This window comes from Paramormyrops kingsleyae, chromosome 5, assembly GCF_048594095.1.
Source record: "Paramormyrops kingsleyae isolate MSU_618 chromosome 5, PKINGS_0.4, whole genome shotgun sequence".
NCBI classification, from domain to species: Eukaryota; Metazoa; Chordata; class Actinopteri; order Osteoglossiformes; family Mormyridae; genus Paramormyrops; species Paramormyrops kingsleyae.
Window position 1 is genome coordinate 41,110,116 of NC_132801.1, and position 27,167 is coordinate 41,137,282.

At 45.0% G+C, this 27,167-nt stretch overlaps 1 protein-coding gene across 2 annotated transcripts in view; it reads right to left on the bottom strand.

Moving 5' to 3' along the window:
- Positions 1 to 2,488: 2,488 nt before the first annotated feature.
- LOC111859333 (LIM and SH3 domain protein 1-like) overlaps positions 2,489 to 27,167 on the bottom strand; it is a 37,325-nt gene continuing 12,646 nt past the window's right edge. For both annotated transcript variants that reach the window (XM_072712744.1, XM_072712745.1), the window contains exons 3-7: positions 20,275 to 20,359; positions 13,144 to 13,251; positions 6,821 to 6,896; positions 6,276 to 6,373; positions 2,489 to 6,067 (exon numbers count right to left, since the gene is read on the bottom strand). In XM_072712744.1, the coding sequence (XP_072568845.1) occupies positions 5,894 to 6,067; positions 6,276 to 6,373; positions 6,821 to 6,896; positions 13,144 to 13,251; positions 20,275 to 20,359 (541 nt within the window). In that variant the 3' untranslated portion in view covers positions 2,489 to 5,893. The remainder of the gene's footprint in view (positions 6,068 to 6,275; positions 6,374 to 6,820; positions 6,897 to 13,143; positions 13,252 to 20,274; positions 20,360 to 27,167) is intronic.

Here is a 27,167-nt window from a genome sequence, read left to right on the forward strand (position 1 = left end):
TAGCATGGAAAGAGGCTATGGGTAGCTATGAAAAGGTTCTTAGTGCTGATAAATCAGAGTATCTATCGCAGCTAATTGAAATAAACAAAAAAAATCCTAGATTCCTATTTAATATGGTGTCCAAGCTGACTAATAACCAGACTACTACTCAAAGTGTGTCCGTGTTATTCTCCAGTGATGACTTTATGTAATTTTTTGACCAAAAAATATGTTCAATTAGACAGAACATTTTGACTATTCCAATAACTACATTCTCTACATTTCTGTGCTAATGCTGCAACCGCCATATTTGAATCATTTCCAATCATAACCAATCAGAACTGATGTCCTTAATCTTATCTTCAAATTCATCTACTTGTATGCCAGACCCTGTTCCAAAAAAATTATTCAATGATCCCAGCAGTGATTGAACCGCTACTAGCAATAGTTAACTCCTCAATCAGCATTGGCCATCTACCAAAATCTCTTAAACTAGCAGTAATTAAACCTCTATTGAAGAAGCCAAATTTGGATCCCTTGGAAATGAGAAACTATAGACCAATCTCTAATCTACCATTTATCTCTAAAATAATAGAGAGAGATGTAGCTAATCAACTAACCTAATTTCTGCAGGAGAATCAGATTTATGAAAGATTTCAGTCTGGGTTTAGAGCCCATCATAGCACAGAGACTGCACTACTGAAGTTGGTTAATGATCTTCTCCTATCTGCTGACCAAGGCTGTGCCTCACTCCTAGTGCTGCTTGATTTTAGTGCTGCTTTTGATACTATAGATCATGCCATTCTCCTAGACAGGCTTGAACATACAGTAAGCATAAGGAGAGTGGCACTCTCTTGGTTTAAATCTTACCTCTCAGACCACTATCAGTATGTGAATTTAAATAGTGATTCCTCAGAACATGTCAAGGTCAGATACATAGTACCACAAGGTTCAGTTTTAGGTCCCCAAATATTTTCGCTGTACATGTCACCTTTAGGCTCAGTTATTCGTAAGCATGGAGTTAGCTTTTATTGCTTTGCAGATGATACACAATTATATATATCGGCTAAACCAGAAGATTCTCTGAAGACAGCAACTTCAGAGAATGGAAGAATGTTTAACATCAAAAAGTGAATGTCAGACAACTTCCTCCAGTTAAATCTAGACAAGACTGAGGCTCTTCTTACTGGCACTAAAGTCATCAGAAGTACACTATCTGACATCATAATCAATCTGGATGCATGGACTATCTATTGCACCAAGTACTGTTGTTAAAACATAAGAACATAAGGAATTTACAAACGAGAGGGGCCATTCGGCCCATCAAGCTCGTTTGGGGAGAACTTAACTAATAGCTCTGATTTAAAGGAACCCAGGGTTTTAGCTTCCGCTACACTAGCAGAAACCTTGGTGTTATTCTAGATTCTGATCTTTCGTTTGATGTACATGCTTCTAACATTAGCCATACTGCCTTAATATAGCCAAATTAAGAAACATGCTATCCTTTCAAGATGCAGAGAAATTGGTTGATGCGTTTATTACCTCCAGGCTCGATTACTGTAATGTCTTATTCTCCAGTTGTCCAAATAGGTCATTAAATGAACTGTCCAGAATGCAGCAGCCAGAGTCCTCACCAAAACTGAAAAATATGATCATATTACCCCAATTTTATCTTCACTCAACTGGCTGCCAGTTAGATTTCGTGTTGACTACAAAATACTACTCTTAACTTATAAAGCTGTAAACGGTCTTGCACCGGAGTATGTGAGTGTCATTTTCAACTAAATTCCGACTCGTACGCTTCGATCGCAAGATGCAGGTCTTCTATTCATACCCAGAATAAAGAACGTTACTTTTGGGGGAAGAGCATTTGCTCATGTAGGGCAATAACTCTCTTCTCCATCTTTTCCAATCTGATCCCGAGCTGACACTACACCGCATCAACCCTCACCTGGACCCCTTGGAGATAATTACATGGAACCAACTGGGACTTTAAAAACTATATGAACTGGAATTAATGTCAATGTCAAAATTTCATGCTCCCTGGTCGCTCAGAGGATGATGGGGTCCCCTTTTGAGTCTAGGTTCCTCTCAAGGTTTCTTCCTGCTAGAGGGAGTTTTTCCTTGCCACTGTCGCCTCAGGCTTGCTTGGTGGGTGTTCAGGCCCGGAACCGCTTCTGTATACACATACAGACAGAGCTGGGCACCATGGTTAAACAGGCATGCAGACACAGGCCTGGTACATTTTAACTGTTGTTAAAAGCGCTATATAAATAAATTGAATTGAAATTGAATTGAATTGAAAAGATATTGCAGGTAAAAAACTGACTAACTGTACCAACTTTGTCACTGGTTGTTCTGCGATTAAAATTGCACAAAAAGCATTATAAAAAACTTGAATGGTATTCAAATAGCAAACCCTAAAATACGCTTGGTGTGACTGACTGAAATCCACTATTGGTGGTAAAGGAGTGATGATGCTATACTGAATCAATAAAACAGACAAGACTTCCAGTTAGAAACAAAATTTTATTGAGTCTTGAGTCAATCAGTACAAGGGATCTAGAAGAACAGCAAAATGTTTTCCCAATATTTCAATTTCATTCGGGTTCATTCATTTATGACTTTTATATGATTTGTATGTACAAATAAAATGCAAAATAAAAAATGGAATGTTCTAAGACATTATGCATGAATAACTTTTTCAAACATAGAACGTCTGTAATAGTCATTAAGTATAGTTTAGCAGGACAGGTGGAATTTAGAAGTTGCATGCCGACTGTACTGCTCAAATCATTGTACGATGCAATTGAAAAGAAGCAGAGTTTTGAAAAATGAGGGAAATGTGTGCAATATTCATTTTGCCCCTGCTCTGAACTACTGCTTAGACAGCATTTAAATCTGCTTTCTCACTGTGGACCAACAAGGGCAACTCAGAACCTTAATTTTAACCTTAACCTGTCTCCTTTCAATCTGAAACCCTTCACTTCAAGTAAGGCTCTTGAATATACACACTGCTAACATTTCTTATTTAACAACCATCTCTAAGCAGACAAGTAATGCTACACCATTTCACGAGTTATTAAGCAAGAAAAAAGTAACAGTCCCTTTTTATGTAGTACACAGTAGCTGTCAATTGAGGTGCAATATGTTGATTGGAACTGAAAATACTAGTAGCCTAATAAAGCATAGTGAAACGCAACCATCAAGGATAATTTCTGACCAACTAATCTCAAATTTGTTTATATATTACACTTCATTTCAGGCATTCTTCTGTCAAATTTCTGAAATGGAAAAAAGATTATGTTGATCATGATCAACCACTGCCCAAATCATAAAATTTTTGTCCTTGACTTCTGACATATTACCATTGTCACCATAGATTATATTTACATAAAATACTGAACTTTGTTTCGAAAAACTTTTATAAGTAAAATAAACTTTCCCTCTCCCAATTTATGATCATCACTGTGAAGGTCCATCGCAAAAATGTTTAAGGCAGAAAAAGGCAAATAACACATAAGGATATTAATGACACATGCAAACAAAGAATAGGGGTGACTTATTAGTGATGGACTATACCAGGAATAGCCATCTTCCTTCATCTCCTTTAGACAAAGGCATCTTAGCTACTACAAATTTTACTGTTTCTATGCACCCATTGGTGTGTTCATTTAAGAACACACTTGGATGCAGGGCTGGACTGGGATTAAAAACTGGCCCTAGACTTTTGGGTTCCCCACAGGCCAAGGGTAAATTTTGTTATACATGAGGGGACAACATTTGCCGAGCATAAAAATGCTTGGTGTGCCAGGTGGCCAGTCCAGCCCTGCTCATACACATTCTTTTCCTCACCTATTTCATGCTCAAATCATCTGTGACAGCACCCCAAACTTTTCTCTAATTAAAATGAGCAGCTTTGTTGCAGACACTCCTTTAAAACCATGCAATGAGGCTGGGCTGATGCATTCCCGCTGCTGTAAAACCAACCCACACCTCACGGGTTTGCAGGGCACCAAGTCCCACATTAAATCACTTTTCACCCAACCCTGCACTCCCACTTAAAACCAGCAGGTGTCGCAGCTCAGCCAAAATGAATTCAAATATATCATTAATCGATTTTCAAGATTCAGTAAATTCTCATGGAAGGCCTACTCAGCCATTAAAATGAATGGACGCACACGGTTAAGTCTTGCATAGGAAACATTTGAAACACAAGAAGAGACCAGTATTTAACTATGAAACAGACTATTCTCTGAAGAAGCAGTTTTTAATTTTTATTTTTTTTTTTTATTTTTAATGAGATGGGAATTTGAATTCTGCCCAAAAATCTGATAGTATAAAACCCACTAATTTACTACAACTCATCTGTAAGGCAACATTCAGAATATGACCAACATAATATGCGAACAAGAACAATGCTGTTAAAATGTGTTATAAACATCTGTCAGACTGCTTGATGATGGTAAAATGACAATGCAATGATCAAATTTCTTTAAAAATGTTTATGCCCAGCTAAAGTTTTCCTTTCCGAACTAGCTGTAAAACAGCTACAGTTTGCAGTACATAAAATACAATTTTGGTATTCTTTATAGAAAAATGCTATATGTTTGAGAATGCAGACCCTCGCAAAACACAATGACCATGCCAAGAGGCTCTGCCATCCCAGAATCCCTTGCAAACAGGGGGTGCTGGGCAGTGACACCACACTCACCAGCACCAGCATAGCATGGACCATGGCCAAGTGCAATTAAATCACACCTACTCAGATAACAAGAAAGCAGGCCAGTGCGGAAAAGCAAAAAGAGTATTCTTTATAGAAAAATGCTATATGTTTGAGAATGCAGACCCTCGCAAAACACAATGACCATGCCAAGAGGCTCTGCCATCCCAGAATCCCTTGCAAACAGGGGGTGCTGGGCAGTGACACCACACTCACCAGCACCAGCATAGCATGGACCATGGCCAAGCGCAATTAAACCACACCTACTCAGATAACAAGAAAGCAGGCCAGTGCGGAAAAGCAAAAAGCAGAAATTACTGAAAAATGCGACACTGGCCTAAAATACCCTTTTGTTTAGCTTTGCTTCCCCTTTCTTGTATAATGTACTTGTCCCATGGGAAACTACGAAGATTCTTTTGTATACTGATACAGATTTTAAATACCATTTCTTCAATCGTTCAGGCATGTGAAATCATGTCAGTAAGTAGTACCCAAAATGCTTTGCTGCATACATAACTTATCCCATATACGGTAGATATAAACATATAAAGTTTTGTGTAATTTGAGAGTGCATTTCTGAAGTAGCTACTAAAGGAATGTGTCAAGATTCCAGTTCTGGTTTTTTGATTCATTGACAATTGTACCACACTTGGAGGGAGAATAAGGAGGTGTATGAGAAGCTGGCTGGTGCCTGCTAGTGGACAGTGGGGTACCCAAGGACTGTGCATTGCCTATTTGCATGTTTCAGGGTGTGTTTCCACATGAGCAATGTCCGCTAGCCATGCAGCTCTGTCCTGCTGCAGTTGGAGCCCAAAAGAGAAATGCAATTATGCAATTATGCTTGTCCTCTGAAAGCAGTAAGTACTTGTGGGGATTTTGTTGGGGGGGGGATGGGGTGGGTTGGACTGAGCTATGGGACACAACTGTCAATGTCACCACGCCCACCTGTGACTGTACTTTATATTTCATTACTTAAATAGAGGAAGGCAGAGAGAGAGACAGAGAGATTGCACTGGGAAAGCTGAGTGATAGGGCATTTTTTTTCTTTTTTTTGGGGGGGGGGGGGGGGGGGGGAGTTAAACCAACAAGCAAGCTAAATTAAGAAAGTGTATCATAAAATGAGATGGCACACTGGGATCTGACATTCTCCTCTGCCCCTCTCCCCTACTTCTGGTCGTCTCCTCCCTGCCCTCATATGGCCTCCACGTAGTTGGCGGGCAGCATCCCCTGCTGGCCTGTGCGCTCCACACGCCCGTACATCCAGCCCTCGTCAATCTGCTGCACGTCCAGGATCACGTCGCCATCCTGGAATGACACCTCGTCTTCGTCCGCTGCTGCATAGTCATACACGGCCCGGAACCGCTTCTGTATACACATACAGACAGAGCTGGGCACCATGGTTAAACAGGCATGCAGACACAGGCCTGGTACATTTTTACTGCTATTTTGGCAAACACTAGTTTGCCTTGCCTCCAAAACACTGAAGTACATAAACAATGAGGTCCAGAAAAAGAGGGAGAAGTCCGCTCAGTACCAGAATTACAAAAGAATGGTCTGGGAGGAGTTTCCTTACCCCCCCAGCAGAAGGTGGTACAGGAGTGGCATGGCACACAGGCTCAGGGCTATGGTCATAGTGGTAGTTGTGAGGTTCCACAGGCTGCTGATGGAAGCCTGTGTCGGACGAGGGCAGCAACCAGTCAGTCAGTTAGAGAGAGTGAACAGAGCCGGCACACTGTATGCAGGGAAATGGACACATTCTCCTCAAAAATGGGATGGCTACTGAAGGAACAGCCAGAAGCAGAGTGCTGCATGATGCATGGTCATACACGGAGATGAAATTTTGATTAGGCTGGTCGTAGTGGAAGAGACATGAATAAAAATAAATATACAAAGAATTTACATGTGACATATTCAAAATTACAGGTTGAAAAAAAACTGCTGTGCAAATGGGCAACAGACATGAATGAACAGGAATGTGCAATATATAGATCAATAGATTTAGGGGTAATGATTCCAGTGCAGAGTGGGGCACAGTTAGTCCTTTTAGTCAGTCCAGCAGTCGAGCTGCCTCTGTTGTGGCTCTGACGCAGTATTGGGGGGACAGATGGACGAGAATACCTGGGAAAGTGTTAGTCTGAGGAGACGGGGATTCTCCACCCGTGCGGTTCTTCTCAAACTCCTCGTGGTACTTGATCTGTGATGGTCCAGGGAGAGACAGGCATTTGGTTTCAAAACTGCTCCACTACATCGGCTCAGTATGTGCTAATGGCAACCACTGCACTTCTCCATACATAAACAGGTGAGGAAGGAGCCTCCCATTACACAGCAAAAACTAATGTCATCATTCAGAGTATGTGGTGGGGGAGAGGGACAATGCAGCTTACCAACTTAAGAGCCTAGATGAGATGGAGATTAAAAAAAAGGGATACATTTCCTAATGCTGACCAAGGACGGAGAAAACATGCTATGTTTCAAGTTGGTGGGTGTGAATAAAATGTTTTACTGTGATGGCACCTCTAAGATCAGTCAGCCGCGGGAGGAGAAAAAAAATGTTCAAGGCTTGGTTTGTCATTGTGTGGCATCTTCCAGAAGTTACTCAAAGGTCAAAGTACATATAAAAAATTGTACACAAACACACACAAAAAATGCTGTAGTTCTCCATAATTACCATCAGGGGTTGTTGCTGCACTCATACTCCTCCCACCATCTCTTCCTTATTAGGTATGAGGCTAAACACAATTCCGTTTTTGGAAGAACTTGAAAATCAAAAGGGAAATGACATAATCACTATGTCATGTGACCCAAGTGTTGCTAAGCAACACTGCTAGATACAAGGAACAGGTAGTGAGTAAGACAAGCTAAAAGGGAGGGGAGGGGTAAGAATGAAAAGCTTTTCTGAAAGAGTATGGGTCACGGCTACACCACAAAATAAAGCAAGCAGAAGAGTCATTGATACGACTCAACATCCGGCTCACTCAAAAGGCACTGACAGCACACTCGCCAACGGCAAAGCATGACGCGCTTCATTACAAACTTGGGTTTGTTAATTAGGCAGTGCAATTTGCACATTTGGTGGTTTGGCACAGACAATATGCACAATAAGGCCCCCCACCATGTGTGAAATTCTGAGAGAAACTGAAAAAGGCATTTGGGGGGGGGGGGGGGGGGGATAGTTGTCATACTTTCAGAGGATATTAAAAAGTGCCTATGACACTGCTCTTAATTCACGTGACACTCCTCTCAATCTTAAAAAAAAAAAAAAAAAAAAAAAAAAGGGGGAGGAGGAGAAAGCTGACTGGATTTTATCTCCAAGACACACCTGTGGGGGTTTCCGGTTTCGTCCCTGCTCAGTTTTCATGCAGAATCAGTCATTTTCACTTCATAAGTTTCTTGACACATATAAAAGTGGGAAAACCTGACTGCCAGTGAGAATATCCAACTCTGTGCTCCTCCTTGTGATTTTAATAGGGCAGATTACACATGCAGATGTGAGAGGGGGGTGACTGAGGGAGGAATGGAGGGGCATGTCTACCCTGGAAGGCGCCGCCTCACAGCAGTGAATAACACGTGTCAGACATGTCTGACAGCTGCCATATTGTCCTGCAGAGCTCAGCTGACAAACAGCTCGATCATCTAGCTGATTTCAGGTTTGAACTGCACTTTGTTTCTAAGGAGGCCATGGTAACCAAAAGGTGGGAGGATGAAAGCGAGAATGAAGGCCAGCAGACTGCAGGAGCAATCGCCATAAAGACATAAACGCAGGGGTTATCTATGTGCACAGGTGAAAATACTCAGTGACAGAACAGCAGCAGGACGTGCCAGCACAGGCCCCAAGTGTGTGTGCCATGTAGCCCTGCAGCTCTGTGAGTGCGTGGCACAAAGACCCCCTTCCTGGCAGGGGCAAGCAGGAACCTGTTTTCGAATGGCGGGGATTCCACAACTAAAACACAAATACCAGGATCACACCTAGGATGAAAGCTTGTTTTCCCATGTCCTGAGCCAGCTCTCTAACACAAACCATAAGAGAAACAAGCAATTCTCACTCCCCTCAGTAACTGTGGTTTGAAAGGTCCATTTATTGATAGACACTGGGCCCATTACTGCTAAAAAAAAAATGAGAAAAGGCTGAATGCTGTGCGAGGATCAGTGCAGACGCTCTCACAGGGGCTGGATCTAACAGACTGTTTCAAATGCACTAAAGACCCACGTGTGTTAAGGCATTTTAAAGGCCTGCCCTGTGACACTCAGCACAGCCCATCATATTGAAACCGTCAAAATTGCTGCTGGTGAACAGCAACCGTTAGCTGAGGATAACAGATGACAGGTGGAAAAAATGCTGTATATAGTGCAAGTTAGACCATGATTGTGGTGCATGAGACAGGCTATATGACAGGGGCCCAATGGTCAGCTTCAGGGAAGAAACGAGGTCTGCCTCTGCACACATGCCTTCCTGTAAGAGGATAGTGCGGTGACACTGCCTGCTGATTTGGCTAGATGGTGGCTCCTGGTTTGCAGTTTCACTTTGCACAGCGTAGAGCTGGGCGGTATGACCAAAAATTTATATTATGGTATACGATGGTTTTTTTTTTTTTTTTTATGTATGACTGTGCGTTTACCACATTTTGCAGGACACATTTTTGTATTGTTCCCACATTAACTATATTAGCCATTGCGCCTATCCGCTACCTGGATGATAACAAATGGCTAACGTGTTTCTTGACTAATTGCTTATAAATTTCCTTTTCTTATAAGGAAAATGCATTGCCTGGTTTTTATTGCAAAGGCTTTAATGGGCAAATTACCTCAGTTCATATGTAGTGTGCTGACATTCTGCACTAATACATACAGTACCCGTTCATCAGTTAAACTTCTCCTTCAGCCTCCCACCACATGCACAGAACTGAGGAAATCCGTCTTTTGTTCTTATGCACCAGGAGTGGAATATATTACAAAATATATTAAATTTAGACTTGCCTTCCCTGAATGTTTTTAAAAATCTCTTTAACTCTGAGCTTAAAGTGTCATTGTTTCATATAAATTAATTTTATTCTAGGTATTTTTGAATATTTGTATATGTTTTAGTTTGTGTTTATATTAATTGTCTCTGTGCGTATGTATATGAAACTTTTGTCTTATTTTTCTTATTTGGTGCCATCTTTGTCTTGGAAGAAGAGATATTGTATCTCAATGAAACCTTCCTGGTAAAATAAAGGCTAAATAAAATAAACAGCTAATGTTAAGGTATGTGCCGGCCAAGTTAACATTTTTTATAAGTATTTATGTATTTTTATGGATGTGTGCTGAAGTTCGCCGGCGGATCCAGGAGCGTAGCAGTGCGTTTCACTCCGGAGATACTCAGGCATACAAAAAGAGCCGGTACGATCTCCGAAAAGCCATTACATACGCAAAGCGTCAGTACGCCCACAAACTAGACTCTCGGTTTAACAACACAGCAGACGCTCGTCGGATGTGGCAGGGCATTCATTCGATCACGGACTACAAACCCCGGACACACGCAGACACAGTTACCGCCGCTTCACTCCCGGACGAGCTGAACGAGTTTTTCGCTCGCTTTGAGCTTACTAACTCGAACAAGCCTGTGCGTCCCCCCGCAGTGCCGCAAGATTCCAGCCTGAGGCTCTCCGAGGATAATGTGAGGAGGTCTTTTTCCCAACTCAACATCCGGAAAGCACCTGGCCCAGACGGAGTCTCAGGTCGCGTCTTAAAGACATGTTGCGATCAACTAGCTGCAGTCTTTACGGACATTTTTAATACATCTCTGAAAGTTTCATCTGTCCCCACCTGCTTCAAGCATTCAGCCATCATCCCTGTCCCAAAGAAAAATAAAATAGACTGCCTTAATGATTACCGCCCAGTAGCACTTACTCCCATAGTCATGAAGTGCTTCGAGAGGCTGGTGCTAGAACACATCAAAGACACCATCCCTGACAGTCTGGACCCCTTCCAGTTTGCCTATCGTAGCAATAGGTCCACAGAGGATGCCATCTCCATCACACTCCATACCACCCTGTCCCATCTGGAAAACAAGAACTGTTATGCCAGGCTGCTGTTTGTGGATTACAGCTCTGCATTTAACACCGTCATTCCATCCCAGCTCATCACTAAACTCCTGGATCTGGGGCTTAGCTCTTCACTGTGCAACTGGGTACTGGATTTCCTCACCGACAGACCTCAGCAAGTGCGCACGGGTGGAAAAACCTCCTCCATCATCACCATCAGCACTGGCACCCCGCAGGGAAGTGTGCTGAGCCCCCTGCTTTACTCTCTCTACACCCATGACTGTGTAGCTAAGTACAGCTCCAACTCCATCTTTAAGTTTGCTGACGATACCACCGTAATTAGGTCTGATCAGCGAGGACAATGAGACGGCCTATAGGGAGGAGGTCAGACACCTGGAAGATTGGTGTCAGAACAACAACCTCTCCCTCAACGTCAAGAAAACTAAGGAGATGATTGTGGATTTCCGCAAACAGGCAACAGAGCACAGCCCCATCTACATCAGAGGTGAGGCTGTGGAGCAGGTCAGCAGCTTTAGGCTCCTCGGAGTCACCCTCACTGATGACCTCAAATGGTCAAGTCACACGGCGGCAATAGTCAAGAGAGCACAACAACGCCTCTACTTCCTCAGGAGACTGAGGAAAGCCCGGATGTCCCCCACAACCCTGTGCAGATTCTACAGGTGTACTGTGGAATCCATCCGGACAGGATGCATCACATCCTGGTACAGCAGCTGCTCAGTTCAGGACCACAGAGCTCTGCAGCGTGTGGTGCACTCAGCACAGAAGATCACGGGCCACACTGCTCCCTGCGATCCGCGATATCCACACTACACGCTGTCTCAGGAAAGTGAACCGTATCAGGCAAGACCCCAGCCACCCTGCACTGTCACTTTTCACCCTCCTACCATCTGGGAAGCGACTGAAGTCCATTCGGACGGGTACCTCCAGGTTTAGGAACAGTTTCTTATAGTCTTATTTATTCTACTTATTTAAAATTCACTTTATCATTCATGTCATCTCTTGTCATCCTGTTGTCTGTCTTGATGTCTATGTTCACTGTCTGCAGGAGCTCATGCAAGTAAGCATTTCATTGTACACGGTACTTGTACTTGTACACATGACAATAAAGAATTGAATTGAAGTATTGCTGGAATGCAAACTTTACGGATCTCGCAAAATTTCAAGACTGGGATGTCGGTCTTTAAGATGCTTTGCCAGGTTTAACGTGCTACTTGACTTCGTCGCCACAACTTTGTAGCACTGTTTACAAAGATGCATATTGACATCCTTAGCCTTTCCATGCTCGTCTGCAAAATACTTCCAAACGGTAATTTTGCGTTTTTTTTTTTTTTTTTTTACTAAAGCAGCTTGCTTAGTGCCTTCAACTGCAGCATATGCCATGCTCGGCCAAATGGGTATATGCGTGTCAACCAGCGCAAATGCGTTCAGCGGCTATTGAGAGAAGGGGAGGGGTTGCACAAGTGTGTGCGTGCGCTGTAGTGGAGCTGTGTGAAGTGTGGCGAATGAGGCGAAAACCGCACAGCTGGTATCAATATAATGGTGAAAATGAGTATCTAATCAGATACAAATTTTTAATACCGATTAGTATCTGAGAATCGATTGCTGACCAACTCCAGTGTCTCATTATTTTCAACTCCAGCGTCAGCTATATCTTCCGTTTCTGATCTTTCACGGTACATTTTAGCGGTGCAGCAATGAAAAAGGTCCCCCCCTTAAAGTTTCCAGCTGCGCCACTTTCCGAACGTTGTGCAGGCTCTTTAAATTGCGGTATATGAAAAATTCATATACAATAAAAAACATATTTCGGTATGAACTGGTATACCTTCCAGCACAAACACAGCATCATATGTTTCTTATACCAGCACGCTGCCACCTCTGGCACTGACCATGCCAGTGACCTTGCTCCCCCCAACCAGACACAGAAAACCACCTCCTCTGCCGTGCCTCTGTCCTATGAAAATCTTAGATGTTTTCTACTTCCAGTGTTGCCCTTGTTTGGTTCATTTGGGTCAGTTAGGCCCGGTCCGGCTGATGGCGCCAACCTGGCACGAGGCTGCCGTGGCAATGCCAAATGTGGCAGAAATGCAGCCCGACCTGACAGCTCCAGCAAAAACAAAAGTGCTGTGGCAGGAACACTCAGACACGTCTTAACACTGATGCTGCTGTTATTTCAGACACGGGATCAGCATGAAATTATTCAGCATAAAAACCAGCAGAAGCAGCAGTGAATCAGTAAGTCTTTCAAGGGCTTTCACCCCTTCTTTTTATAATCCCTTCGTGACGCCAGCAGAGTGAACATGGCTCTGAATCCCCATGGTGGAGGAAGAGGATGAGAGCAAGAGGCCCCTAACATCACTTTCATTCAGAACACGAGGAGAGCAGCACGGCTAGTGGACGCACATTGCTGATCTGATCTTGCGTCTTCTTGATACGCTGAAACTCCGGTGTGTCAGCCACCACGCTGAAGTTCTTTCCCTTGTTCTTCTCAAAGTCCTCCTTGTACAGCACCTGGAAAACACCAGCAAACATACCAGGCCTGAGTGGAGGTACTGACAGCTTCTTCCCTGATGCCAGACCAGAGTAGGGCTGCAAAAAAAAAATAAAAAATTTGATAATCTGGTTAATCAACTAATCAATTAGCTGGGCCAACTTTTCAGCCCTTTGGTAAGTAATTTCTCTGACCGGCTATAGGTGTTGGGGATTCCGCCTGAAAGATTTTGGAGATCGTTTACAAATGTTTTGCAACATCCTCTGCAAATCATCTTGCGACCACCTGGCTGCAGTCTTGCCACCCCCACTTTGGGAACCTGTATTACCGTAATACCGCCCAAGCCTAGGGACAACTTTAAGCGTGTTAAAAAAAAGTTTACCCATTTCATTACACTGCTTGTGTTTGTTTGTTGCAATACATCTGCCCTCTACTGGTCTGCGGGAATATCAATGCTGTACACATTTACTAGCTGAGACAGTCTCTGTCCACTGACAAATGTAGTACGTACACAAGTGTGCGAGTTAAGTGTGAACCAGGCTTAATACACCAACATTAATGTTGCTAGGTGATCTCATACACAATTTGCACAACAACCACAAAAATGCAACAAACTGATGATAACATTTCCTGTCATCTATTTTCATTACTGATCATTACTGGCGTTACTGATTGGTTGTTGCAGCCACAGGCTGCCACCCTACTCTGTGTGTATAGGTATGACATGCAGAGGTTTACAGCTAATGAAGCTATGCACCACTATCAGAACCGTGCCGGTAATCAGTGAGAGCAGCTTCTATCAATAGTAGTAAGAATCCCAGCTTCCTGAAGGCGACCGATGCTGTACTGTTTAGAACGTATAGAAACTAAATTAAAATGAATGAAAATAAAATGCTTTGAGGCAACTGTTCTACAAGTGATTTAAGAGTGATTCAGTACTGTGAACATTAGGGCTGAACGATTTATCGATTTCAAATTGAAATCACGATTTGAAACAGCACAATTAGCAAATCACAAAGGCTGTGATTTAGGACATACCGTATTTGCCGGCGTATAAGACGACCCCCCAACATTTCCACTCAAAATATAGAGTTTGTTATATACTCGCCGTATAAGACTACCCCCTCTTCCGCACACCTTCCACACACCAAATAAAACGTAAAAGAACATCAGATTTGATTTCAACATGTTAATTTATATTCAAATGCTTATGACATAAGAGATTTGGATAGGGAGTATTTATCAAGGTATGCATAAGAAGGGGGGCGAGGAGAGACTTGCAAAATGTATAAAAGTGTACCCCTGTGTGCTATTATTGTTACCGGTATTATACCGGTATTACATGAGTGCCATTAGTATTAGTGCCATTACAGTACCTGTCATTGTCACCATTGTACGGCCACAGCGCGACCGCAGCGCCTCCGTCCCGCCCCTGCATCCCCTTCTGACCGGCACTAGTGCGCAAGTGCGCATGTGCGAGCTCTGCGTAGACAAGGGGCGGGCCGGAGCGCCGCTGCTTCCCGCTGAGCAGAACGGGCCGGTCACGCCGAAAAGGCTGGCATCCCTGTGTCGCTGCTGATGACCCGCCGCGGCCACGCTGGATACCGCGCGATACTGGATGGTATGTAGAATGAGGTGGGCGGGCATCGGGAGGCCACTATGGGCACCGGGCGGGCATCGGGAGGCCACTATGGGCAGCTATGTCTATCCCAACTGAAGTGCACCCGGCCTATAAGACGACCCCCCCACTTGGAGGCATGTTTTTCAGGGGGAAAAAGTCGTCTTATACGCCGGCAAATATGGTACATTATACAGCAGGGTTTAAAACTGTTGTGAGAATAGTTTTCCAAATTCATGCCGTGCTCCTTATGTGACAGTCATGCTCACCAATCAAAAGTGGCCCGAGCCGACGTAGTATAGGCCCACAAACAGCAAACACGTGAAACCCGAAGAAAATGTTGGGCGTTCGGGGTGCGGAAAAAGTACTGATTCCGCTACTAAGCTATAAGTGAATTGCCTTCCTATTTCATGGTCCGAGATTGTTTCAGAAAGGTCTTATCATCAATAGAACCGGCGACCTCCTTTTAACCAACAGCAGCGACATACTTCAGCATATCACACCTTTTGTTTTTGTTAATGGGAAATTGCATTAACACACCGCTAACCCATCAAAACAACGAGACAGTCAGTGATCCTCACAGAAGTGGTCTGTGACACCCAGAAAAACCATAGAACCCATAATAGTCGTGTTTATGTTATATGTTTTTGTGCTCATTGATTTAAGTATTGATTTCCATAGATTAATCTTGTGAAATGAATCTTAATCCCACAACAGTAATAAAATAAAAGCCTTGCTTTTAACATAAATACTAAAAGAACAGATCGCTATTACAATTGGGTAAAAAAGTGACGCATAATGTTTTCTCATTCGTTTTGTATACGTCAGAGCAACAAAACAAAGGAATGATAAACCGCTTCAGTCGAAAACTGCATTTTACGAGCTCATGCCAAATAAAATGCAGGGTTGCCGTCAGCTGCCTGGAGTGAGGCTTTCTGTTTGAGATGAGTCTGCACATACATGTATGTAAGAGTTTTATTACCATGTAAATAGTCTGTAGAGTTTGCAAACTGCCCTAACGTTTTTGATGCAGCTAATTCTAAGTTTATAATGGGATTATTTAGATTTGCCATATGATTTCTTGCGTGAAAGTCTGAAAGCGTGTCACCAAAACTCGTGAGAGTTGCAACCCTGAACACAGATTTTTTTTCCCCCTGAAATGATTTGTATATAGAGTATAACCATATATAGGCTACAGTTGTCAAAAAGCGGAAACTTTGACCAACATGAAATCACCAATAAACTACGTCTATTTATTCGACATTTTATAAAATGCATACTACGGTCAAAATTTTTCCAGCTTTACGATTTGAGAACAGCCACTCGGTTATGCACATTACTGGCTTTTTGGTTGAGAGTGTTAGATTAGAAAAGGGCTGCATACACCACAGTAGTTCACTGGGATGGGAAAAGACAGTTCTCGTGTTATTAGGGGACCAAGCTTTTTGCTACAAGATTGCTGTTGTTTTTCTTTTTGCTGCAATTGTATTCATTATTACTTTAAGTTGACGCACCATCTTTAAATTCTCATCCTTGCATTAGAATATAGACCAGTTAAAATTTTGACGGTATCTCATGTGGTAATACTGCGTCATATGTTTTACATTTATTACACGCTTAATTTTTAACTGAAGCTTGATGTATAAAACATTAAATCGCAGGGTCCAAAATGCTGTTTCTGTGAAATTACTTCCAGCATAGGATTCCTCCCATATTTGGGGATAGCATCCCAGGGCATCATGCCCTGCATATTTGGATCCTGTGATGAATCGCCACCCTGTCCCTGTAGGATATGCACACTGCAGGCAGTGTTTCCCCTACCATTATATTATGGGGGCACCCCCCAACAGCACTTCCCACTCCCCCTTGAAGGTCAAGTTAATTTAATTTTATTTTCTATATAGCGCCAGATCCCAACAGAAGTCATTTAAGGTTACCTTTCCATTAGAACAGGTCTATACATTGTCCTTTTATTAAAAAAACTAAATAGCCTTATGTTATTTATTTACAAAACAGCTTGTCATTTTTGTTTCTACACAGTCGCGCGTTTACAATTATCCTCTGCTCTCTGTATTGCGCATGGCGGAGTTCCGCCCCGATACGCTCGCAGACACGTGCGTTCACACACAGGTGAGCACACTCCCACCAGCAGACAGAGTGTGCGTCAGAAAATATATGTCGCGTCAACCACCTGAATAGCAGGGTAATATACTGTATACATTTCACAATGGGATTTTCTGCTTTAAACTATCACTATTTTAAGATATGTTATCACTTAAAGCCTAACAGTTAATTTACACTGCTCAAAAAAATTAAAGGAACGCTTATTAATCAGAGTATAGCATCAAGTAAACTAAACTTCTTGGATATTCATCTCGTCAGTTAAGTAGCAGAGGGGGTTGTTAATCAGTTTCAGCTACTTTGGTGTTAATGAAATTAACAACAGGTGCACTAAAGGGACAACAATGAGACGACCCCCAAAACAGGAATGGTTTAACAGGTGGGGGCCACTGACATTTTTCCATCCTAATCTCTTCTGACTGTTTTTTCACTGGTTTTGCATTTGGCTACAGTCAGTGTCACTACTGGTACCATGAAGCGATACCTGGACCCTACAGAGGTTGCACAGGCAGTCCAACTCCTCCAGGATGGCGCATATTGATGTGTCATTGCCAGAAGGTTTTCTGTGTCTCCCAGCACAGTCTCAAGGGCATGGAAGAGATTCCATGAGACAGGCAGTTACTCTAGGAGAGATGTACAGGGCCATAGAAGGTCCTTAACCCATCAGCAGGATTGGTATCTGCTCCTTTGTGCAAGGAGGAACAGGATGAGCACTGCCAGAGCCCTATAAAATGACCTCCAGCAGGCCACTGGTGTGCATGTCTCTGACCAAGCAATCAGAAACAGACTTCATGAGGGTGGCCTGAGGGCCCGGCATCCTCTAGTGGGCCCTGTGCTCACTGCCCGGCACCGTGGAGCTCGATTGGCATTTGCCATAGAATACCACAATTGGCAGGTCCATCACCGGCGCCCTGTGCTTTTCACAGATGAGAGCAGGTTCACCCTGAGCACATGTGACAGAAGTGAAAGGGTCTGGAGAAGCTGCGGAGAACATTATGCTGCCTGCAACATTGTGCAGCATGACCGGTTTGGTGGTGGGTCAGTGATGGTCTGGGGAGGCATATCCATGGAGGGACGCACAGACCTCTACAGGCTAGACAACAGCACCTTGACTGCCATTAGGTATTGGGATGAAATCCTTGGACCCATTGTCAGACCCTACTCTGGAGCAGTGGGTCCTGGGTTCCTCCTGGTGCACGACAATGCCCGGCCTCATGTGGCGAGAGTATGCAGGCAGTTCCTGGAGCATGAAGGAATTGATACCATTTACTGGCCCCCACATTCACATGATCTAAATCCAACAGAACACCTCTGGGACATTATGTTTCAGTCCATCTGACGCCACCAGGTTGCACCTCAGACTGTCCAGGAGCTCAGTGATGCCCTGGTCCAGATCTGGGAGGAGATCCCCCAGGACACCATCCATCATCTCATTAGGAGGATGCCCCGACATTGTCAGGCATGCATACAAGCAAAAGGGGGCCATACAAACTACTGAGTATGATTTTGAGTCGCTGCAATGAAATTTCGGCAAAATGGACCAGCCTACCACATAATTTTTTCCACTTTGATTTTTGGGGTGTCTTTGAATTCAGCCCTCTGTAGGTTTATCATTTTCATTTCCATCAAACGATGTGGCATCCTTTCATTCCTAACACATTACCCAGTCCATATCAGTATAGATATACAGCATGATTTTTTCCCCATTGAGATCTGATGTGTTTTCAAAGCGTTCCTTTAATTTTTTTGAGCAGTATATTTGCAGGTCAAAACAAACATCCACAATTGGACTTTGTCAGCTGACGTCACACTCGCTATAACCGCAGTGTATTGTGGGTCGAATCGCCACTGCTGTCATTAATAGAAATACATGAACACCATGAATTCTGTGGGTGTCCGCTGTAAACCTAGGAGAAACACTGCTGCAGGTAACTGAGGTATGGTGGTGTTATGAGGTAGACTGTCCCTAACATTGCCCAGTGACGACCCCATTCTAGCCAGCATCTTGCCAGTTACATTCCAAGAAGTCGGGAACAACCACCATAAAATAGCCCCTCACCACAGAAATATGCCTGTTGCTGGGCTTGTGGCCAGACCCCTCTTCTTCTCATCTGCTTTTATGGACTTGCATGCCTGTCAAACAACACCATTCCCCATCATGTCCATCGGCCCTGCCCATCTGAGCACCCTATTGTGCCTGCGAGCTGTGAGGGGGGGGGCTCAGAGCTCATATGGGCCCCATGGGGGGCACTGCATAGGCAACCCTCAGTCTCATCCCTACAGCCGAAATGGCTGTGCCCACCACCCTGAATGGGTGTTGTACCCCCACCAACTTCGATCAGACGATGACAATAGAGACACTGTCCATACACAGACTCCACTCAATTTAGGGCCACAAGGATAGGGAGAAGATAACAGAGAACAGCCAAAAACAGGGGGGGGGGGGGGGGGGGGGAGAGAGAAGAAACCGCTCACTTCCTCATTTAAAATGTCTGCTCCCAGACAGGCAGGAAGGTTCAAAATATCATTGATCACTGCTGAAACACAAGGGTCAGCATGGAGCAGGGACCTGGGGGAGGGGGGTGGGGTGCTGGCATACAGGGAGGCAGAAGCCAGGGCAGATGGCTGTGCTCCGAGGGGCTCCTGACCTGCTAAGCACCCGCTAACAGTGCGACCTGCCAAGTGCCCAGCACCAACACAAGGCGCAGGGATGGGAATGCTACGCGTCTTGAGAAGAGCAGAGTGGAGGAGAAACTGGAATGTCATTATGTTTAGTGAGCAGCATGAAATCAGAGTCAGGCTCAATTTTACACTCTGGTACGGGTGTCTGTTGGCAAATTACCAGATGTGACAAGGCACTGACAGAGGAAAGGGGAGGATAGGCAAGGAAAGCGAGGAAGAGAGACATGAAAGAAAGAATGCAAAAAGGAGAGCAAAATGTCTGCTAGCAAATGAGCAGGAACGAGGCCCACAGGTTCAAAATGTACTGAAGTGCTGTTCTACTCCAGAGACAATGACTTGGCCAAGTGAAATGATTAGCAAGTATAAGACTGGCCCAGAGTTTAAATGTGAGGTATATATCACTGTGTATAACATTTTAATTCATTCATTCATTATGTGAATAGTGGGATGCTACATGTTGGAGAGTGAAGACATATTCAGAGCCCAGCAGAGATGCATCCAGAGAGTGTGGAGGAAGGAGGAAGGAGGAGGCAGGCACCACAAATCAAGGTCAGTAACACTCCACAGCTGGATGGAGCCATGAGGAGCAGGAGTATAAGGGGGCCGGACAGCCCTTCCCTACCTGGCTCTGCATCTTGCTCTGCTGCTTCAGACGGAGGTTTTCCGGGGTGTCGGCCACACTGGTGAAGGAGGTCTTGGGGTAGTGTCTAAAAAAAAAAAAAAAAAAAAGTGGGGGGGCACGTGTGTTACACAGCCACTGGCGACCAACCAGGAAAAAACAAACTCCGTCTTTGACAGACGTGAAATACTCATGCTGCCCACCCCACTGTCGGTCCTGCTCCTCCAGCCTGCGAAGCCAAATGGGGCATGGTGATCAGTATGTGTGCCTGGGAAAGGGGGCGTGGGCCATAAAACTGTCCCACTAACAGCATTGACAGAGGCCCAGAGCCGCCCCATCAAGCCATCGCCATGGTGCTGGCTCGACCTCATCAGGCTCATGTGTCACCCACAAAAACATGAGGTCACGCACTGCACTTGCAACTCCCCCTTTAAAAGTAAGGCAGATCACGTCTGAGATGGGGGGGGGGGGGGCATTTTAACTGCAATCCATAACCATGAGCTTCAGCTGAGTAGAGAGAATGAACACACATGTGCATAGATGCATGTGTCTATGCAGAAAAGCATCTTGCTTGTGTGGGTCAGTGTGATGGAGGCTGAGGCTTCATTCCATCAGCACACACTCTGACTCGGCACTCCCCCAACCCCAACCCCTCCACCCCCCTCCATCTTTATGACTTTAACGCTGCATTCCACCATTTCAGTGGAACTGATGCACAGAAAGGTGCTGATATTTTCATCTTTTTTTAATTCAGGTACCAATTTTACGTTTACGCATATGATTAATTTAGCAGACACTTTTATCCAAAGCAAAACAGGCCTACATCTTTATGCGGAAGGAGGGTCAGGCAGTACCTGAATCATCTGGGGTTAAGAGCCTCGCTCACAGGCCCAGCAGATATAACAGCTTTTGCTGACACAGCATCCAAACTGCAGAGCCACACATTTCTCCACGTGAGCCATGGTTACCCTTCATGTTTGTCTTCAGGGAATGTAATTGAATGTTATGGGACTGTTAAACTTTAATTTCTCATAATTCTTCCAAAAAGCGTCACAGATGTGATGTACACTCACGTTCATTATGGAGGTCGACCCTCACGCTTGCTCTCTGACACAGTGCCTTCTCTCTCGAGCTTCTCTCAGAGCGTCCTTTTTGTCACCTTCCATCCTACCCACCAGCTTCATCAAGTTTGCAGAAATTAACCAATTAATCTACAGTAAATTGCAAATTTTGCAAAGATACCATTTTTCCAACAGGTGGCAACACAACCAGTTATAGTTTGGCACAAACCTCGGTTTTGCTAAAATTTCAGTACAGCAGGGAAGATAATTTAAAACCAAATTATTAAAATTGCACAACATACACACATATACACACACATATACACACACACACACACACACACACATATATATACACTCACACACAGTCTGAATTTCCTAGCAGAAGCTCCATGAGCATACTAACTTACAGAGGCTAATTTTGCCTTGCTCCGGTCATACACACACTTGGACGATATCTCAAATTAGTTGACATGTTGGATATGTTTCTAGCAGCAAATTAGGGTTTAGTACCGCAGAATCAACAGATAATCTTGGTCTATCAATACCGATATCATGGACCGTGATTCTAATCAAAAATATTATGATATGACAATCTGGCCGAAAGATTTAAATGAAGAGCAGCGCACCTGCATGTCATCCTGCAGCACATTTACACTGACCACCCTTTTACAAACTACCTCCCACCCCAGAGGCAAATATTTCTTGTCCCTTCACCGCAGCCTTGCTCCATTTACCACTAGCTGGGCCACACACACTCATTACTAGAGCACTGTACGGCTCCCTGGTACATGAGATAGCACGTCATGAATAACCTAAAAGGGCCAACACTCAAGGGAAATATTCTCAGGGTTTTTTTTTGCTCCTGGTTTTGCATCTTGTAGGGACAGTTCAGTGTAGCATATGAACCATATATGACCTTCAAAGCTCACAAGCAGCCACAAAAACATGCACAGTGTATGCAGCTGTTCAAACATCTGCAGCCTGACAAGCTCCACACTGTATGGAGCCTAGGTGTCAGTGAACACACACCACCCATTACGCTGGCCAGGCCTCAGTGCCGCTCAGGTAGAAGCCAGTCAAATAAGAACGCAACCACACACAGAATCGCTAGACATGCACTGCAGCTGCTGTTACAGAGGTAGTACTATTTGTGAGGAAGCTCACGACAGAGCACAAACATAACCATTTTCCAGAAACAAACTTCAGCTCTCATCCGTTTTCTGTGTGGCCAAGCGGTAGATTCTGCATCTCTAACTGCGCTGCAACAGACAAGCCAAAGAGGCCGAAAAAGGCCAGCTGGGAGAAACATCCATCCATCCATCCATCATCTGCCGCTTGTCCGGGGTTCGGGTCGCGGGGGTAGCAGCTTCAGTAGAGGCACCCAGACCTCCCTCTCCCCAGCTAACCCCACCAGCTCCTCGGGGGGGACACCGAGGCGTTCCCAGGCCAGCCGAGAGATATAATCCCTCCAGCGAGTCCTGGGCCTGCCTCGGGGCCTCCTCCCTGTAGGACAGGCACGGAAAACCTCTCCGGGTAGCCGCCCAGGAGGCATCCGCACCAGATGTCCAAACCACCTCAACTGGCTCCTTTCGACGTGAAGAAGCAGCGGTTCTACTCTGAGGCCCTCCCGGATATCCGAACTTCTCACCCTATCCCTAAGGGAGAGCCCAGACACCCTGCGGAGAAACCTCATTTCGGCCGCTTGTATTCGCGATCTCGTTCTTTCGGTCATTACCCATAGCTCATGACCATAGGTGAGGCTAGGGACAAAGATGGACCAATAGATCGAGAGCTTGGCTTTTTGGCTCAGTTCTTTCTTAGCCACGACGGACCGGTTAAGCGCCTGCAGAACTGCAGACGCCGCTCCGATCCGTCTATCCAGCTCCCGATCTCGCCTACCCTCACTCCTGAACAAGACCCCGAGATACTTAAACTCCTCCACTTGAGGCAGTACGTCTTCCCCAACCCGAAGAGGGCAAACCACCCGTTTCCGGCTGAGAACCATGGTCTCGGACTTGGAGGTGCTAATCCTCATCCCTGCCGCTTCGCACTCGGCTGCGAACCGCCCCAGTGCCTGCTGGAGATCCCCAGCAGATGAAGCCAACAGGACGACATCGTCTGCAAAAAGCAGCGAGGCAATCCTGAGGTCACCAAACTGGACACCCTCGACGCCTTGGCTGCGCCTAGAAATCCTGTCCATAAATATGATAAACAGGACCGATGACAAAGGGCAGCCCTGGCGGAGCCCAACACGCACCTGGAACCCGTCCGACTTATTGCCGGCAATGCGGACCAAGCTTCTGCTCCGTTCGTACAGGGACCGGATCGCCCACAACAGTGGACCCCGGACCCCATACTCTCGAAGCACCCCCCACAGAGCACCTCGGGGAACCCGGTCGTAAGCCTTTTCCAAATCCACAAAACACATGTAGACTGGATAGGCAAACTCCCAGGCCCCCTCCAGTACCCCTGCAAGGGTATAAAGCTGGTCCAGTGTTCCACGACCAGGACGAAAACCGCATTGTTCCTCCTGAATCCGAGATTCGACTATCGATCTCACCCTCCTCTCCAGTACCCTGGAATAGACCTTCCCAGGGAGGCTGAGAAGTGTGATCCCCCTGTAGTTGGAACACACCCTCCGGTCCCCTTTCTTAAATAAGGGGACCACCACCCCGGTCTGCCAATCCAGCGGCACTGTCCCTGACCTCCACGCACTGTTGAGAAGGCGTGTCAGCCACGACAGCCCCACAACATCCAGAGCCTTCAGGTACTCCGGGCGGATCTCGTCCACCCCCGGGGCCCGGCCACCACGGAGTTGTTTAACCGCCGCGGCCACCTCAGCCTCAGTGATGGGCAAGCCCCCCCCAGCACCCTCGGGCTCTGTGCCCTCAGATGTCTCAAAGGCAGTGTGCGTAGATGTATCTGAGGCAGGGTTGAGGAGGTCCTCAAAGTATTCCTTCCACCTCCGGATGATGTCCCCAGGTGAGGTCAACAGCCCCCCCCCCCCCCCCACTATAAATAGTAGGAACCAGTAGCTGCTTCCCCCTCCTGATACTCCGTATGGTTTGCCAGAACCTTTTTGAGGCCGACCGAAAGTCACTTTCCATGGCCTCACCGAACTCCTCCCACGTCCGGGTTTTTGCTTCTGCGACCGCCCGAGCCGCGTTCCGCCTGCCCCGCCGGTACCCGTCAGCTGCCTCCGGAGACCCCCGGGCTAATAATTCCTGGTAAGCCTCCTTCTTCAGCTTCACGGCCCCCCTCACCTCTGGTGTCCACCATCGGGTACGGGGGTTACCGCCACGACAGGCACCGACCACCCTGCAGCCACAGCTCCGTACGGCCGCTTCCACAATGGAGGTCCGGAACAGTGTCCATTCAGACTCAATGTCCCCTACCTCCCCCGGCATGCAGTCGGAATTCTGCCGGAGGCACGAGTTAAAGCTCCAGCGAACAGGAGCCTCTGCCAGACGTTCCCAGCAGACCCTCACTATACGCTTGGGCCTACCAGGTCTGACCGGCTTTCTCCCCCGCCACCTGAGCCAACTCATCACCAGGTGGTGATCAGTTGACAGCTCTGCCCCTCTCTTTACCCGAGTGTCCAAGACGGAGGGCCGCAGATCAGTTGATACGATTATAAAATCGATCATCGACCTGTAGCCCCGGGCATGTTCGTACCATGTCCACTTATGGACACCCTTATGCTCGAACATGGTGTTCGTTATGGACAAACCATGCATTGCACAGAAGTCCAATAACAGAACACCACTCGGATTCAGATCAGGGAGGCCGTTCCTCCCAATCACCCCCTTCCAGGTCACACTGTCATTGCCCACGTGAGCGTTGAAGTCCCCCAGCAAAACGATGGAATCCCCCCGTGGCACACCAAATAGCTGGGAGAAACAACAGAAGCAAACTTCCTTTGGCTAACAAGCTAGCAGGTAGCCAATGTGAAGTCCTGTTAACAGAACAATGCATCAAGGGCCTAATGGAGCATCCTGAGCAAAAGTCACTGACAAGCGTGCTCTTGCACATACCATCGGGATGGCTGTGAGTATTCTCTCTTATGCATATAGAGTGGAAACCGCTTATAGTGATCAAATCTGTATAGTGATCAATTTTACCAAGAAATGGATGATCATTATAACTGATTTTATTTTTCTTAGTCTCAGGCAGATTACCATCCAATTGGCATTTGTATATTTATTACATGAATATAAGGTAATGAAACTGACAGCATCACAAATTACTGAATTTTATTTATTTACTTTCAAAACAGTGCAGCTGTTTCAAACAAAATTGTAAAACAAAAATTACAGTACTGTACAAATTAAGTTACAGAACTGTGTATAATTCAAATATGCTAAAATACAGTCCAGTACTGTACATAAAGTAACATTGTTTCATTGCTGCATCTTGTTGGCTCGTGTTTGGCAGTTTATCATAAGCTTTGATGAGTCTATATTTATCACTGAGAAAAAAAATGACTTTTTCCCCGTCATGCTTTCTGTGCATGCAGTATTAGCCTCAGGTAGCTAGCCAGAAGCAGACGGGTTTACCGCAAGGCATTGAAGTAGGCATGTAATAGAAAAAAAGAAAAAAATGTTATTTTTATTTATTTTTTTTTTACATATGACACTATAAGCAGCTTATTTAAACTGTACTTGTACAGGAATGATTGTCCCAAGCTTTTTCATCCATATACGTGGTTGATCACTATAACCATGATTATAAATGGTTTCCACTGTATATCATATATAGGGCAGTCACTCTTGATTATATTATACACTATTTATGTGCACACTCGCAGCAGACAGACTCGGGTGGTAGTGACGTGAACTTTTTCCAGTATCATTCAGCCCACACACACGGCCTTCACAAAATAAAGCTGTCAGATATTTTATTTTATATATTTGTTTATATAAAATGGCCACCATATATTATGAAGAATCCATAGATGCCTTCTTTTAAGATGCTGCATTGTAGTAGTGCTGTGTAACATTTAATCTGTGATGACTACATTTTCATTCACTTTTAATGTGGTGTGCTCCCACACAGAGACTTTCACTCTATTTGTACCCCCTTCCATCATGCGCCATCCATATCTTCCTTCCACCATACTGCTGAGTAATCGAGTAGACAATTTTATTGAAGTGAGTAATTGAGTTTAATCTAGTAATCCTGACAATTGCCTGCATTAGTCAGCTCAGAACACATTCAGTGACTTTCTGTACAGGACTAAAGATTTTTCAATGACAAAGAAAATTCTATTCAGGGGAATATTTGTTAAAAGAGCTCTCTAATCAGACAAATTGATTGTGATATGTTAACTATAAGATCATCAGTGAAGAAGTTTAAAACAAGTTACTGGGTTACACTCTTCCACCCAATAAATGCTCTTAGAAGAAAAAAGAAAAATAATTGTTTTAGACTACATGATGCTCATTTGAGTCTTGAGGTATGAGTCTGGTGATTGCTGCAGACATGCACAGACTGCATGACGCATAGCTCAAAGCCCTGCACCAGCGAGGCCTTGACACCCACTGCGCTTGTGGTTAACCCACTGGTTACTGTGGCAACCATTTACGCTGAGAACGGTGACATGCAAGTCAGGTAAAACACACACACACACACACACACACACACACACACACACACACACACACACACACACACACACACACACACACACACACACAACCATGCCTGATGTGCAGAATGTCAATGCAGCGGAAACAGAGCCCAGAGCAACAGCAATGTGGATCTGTACTACACCTGCCAGTCACCCACACCTCACAAGCACGACTCATAGGCACTTCTCATGCAAACTGACAG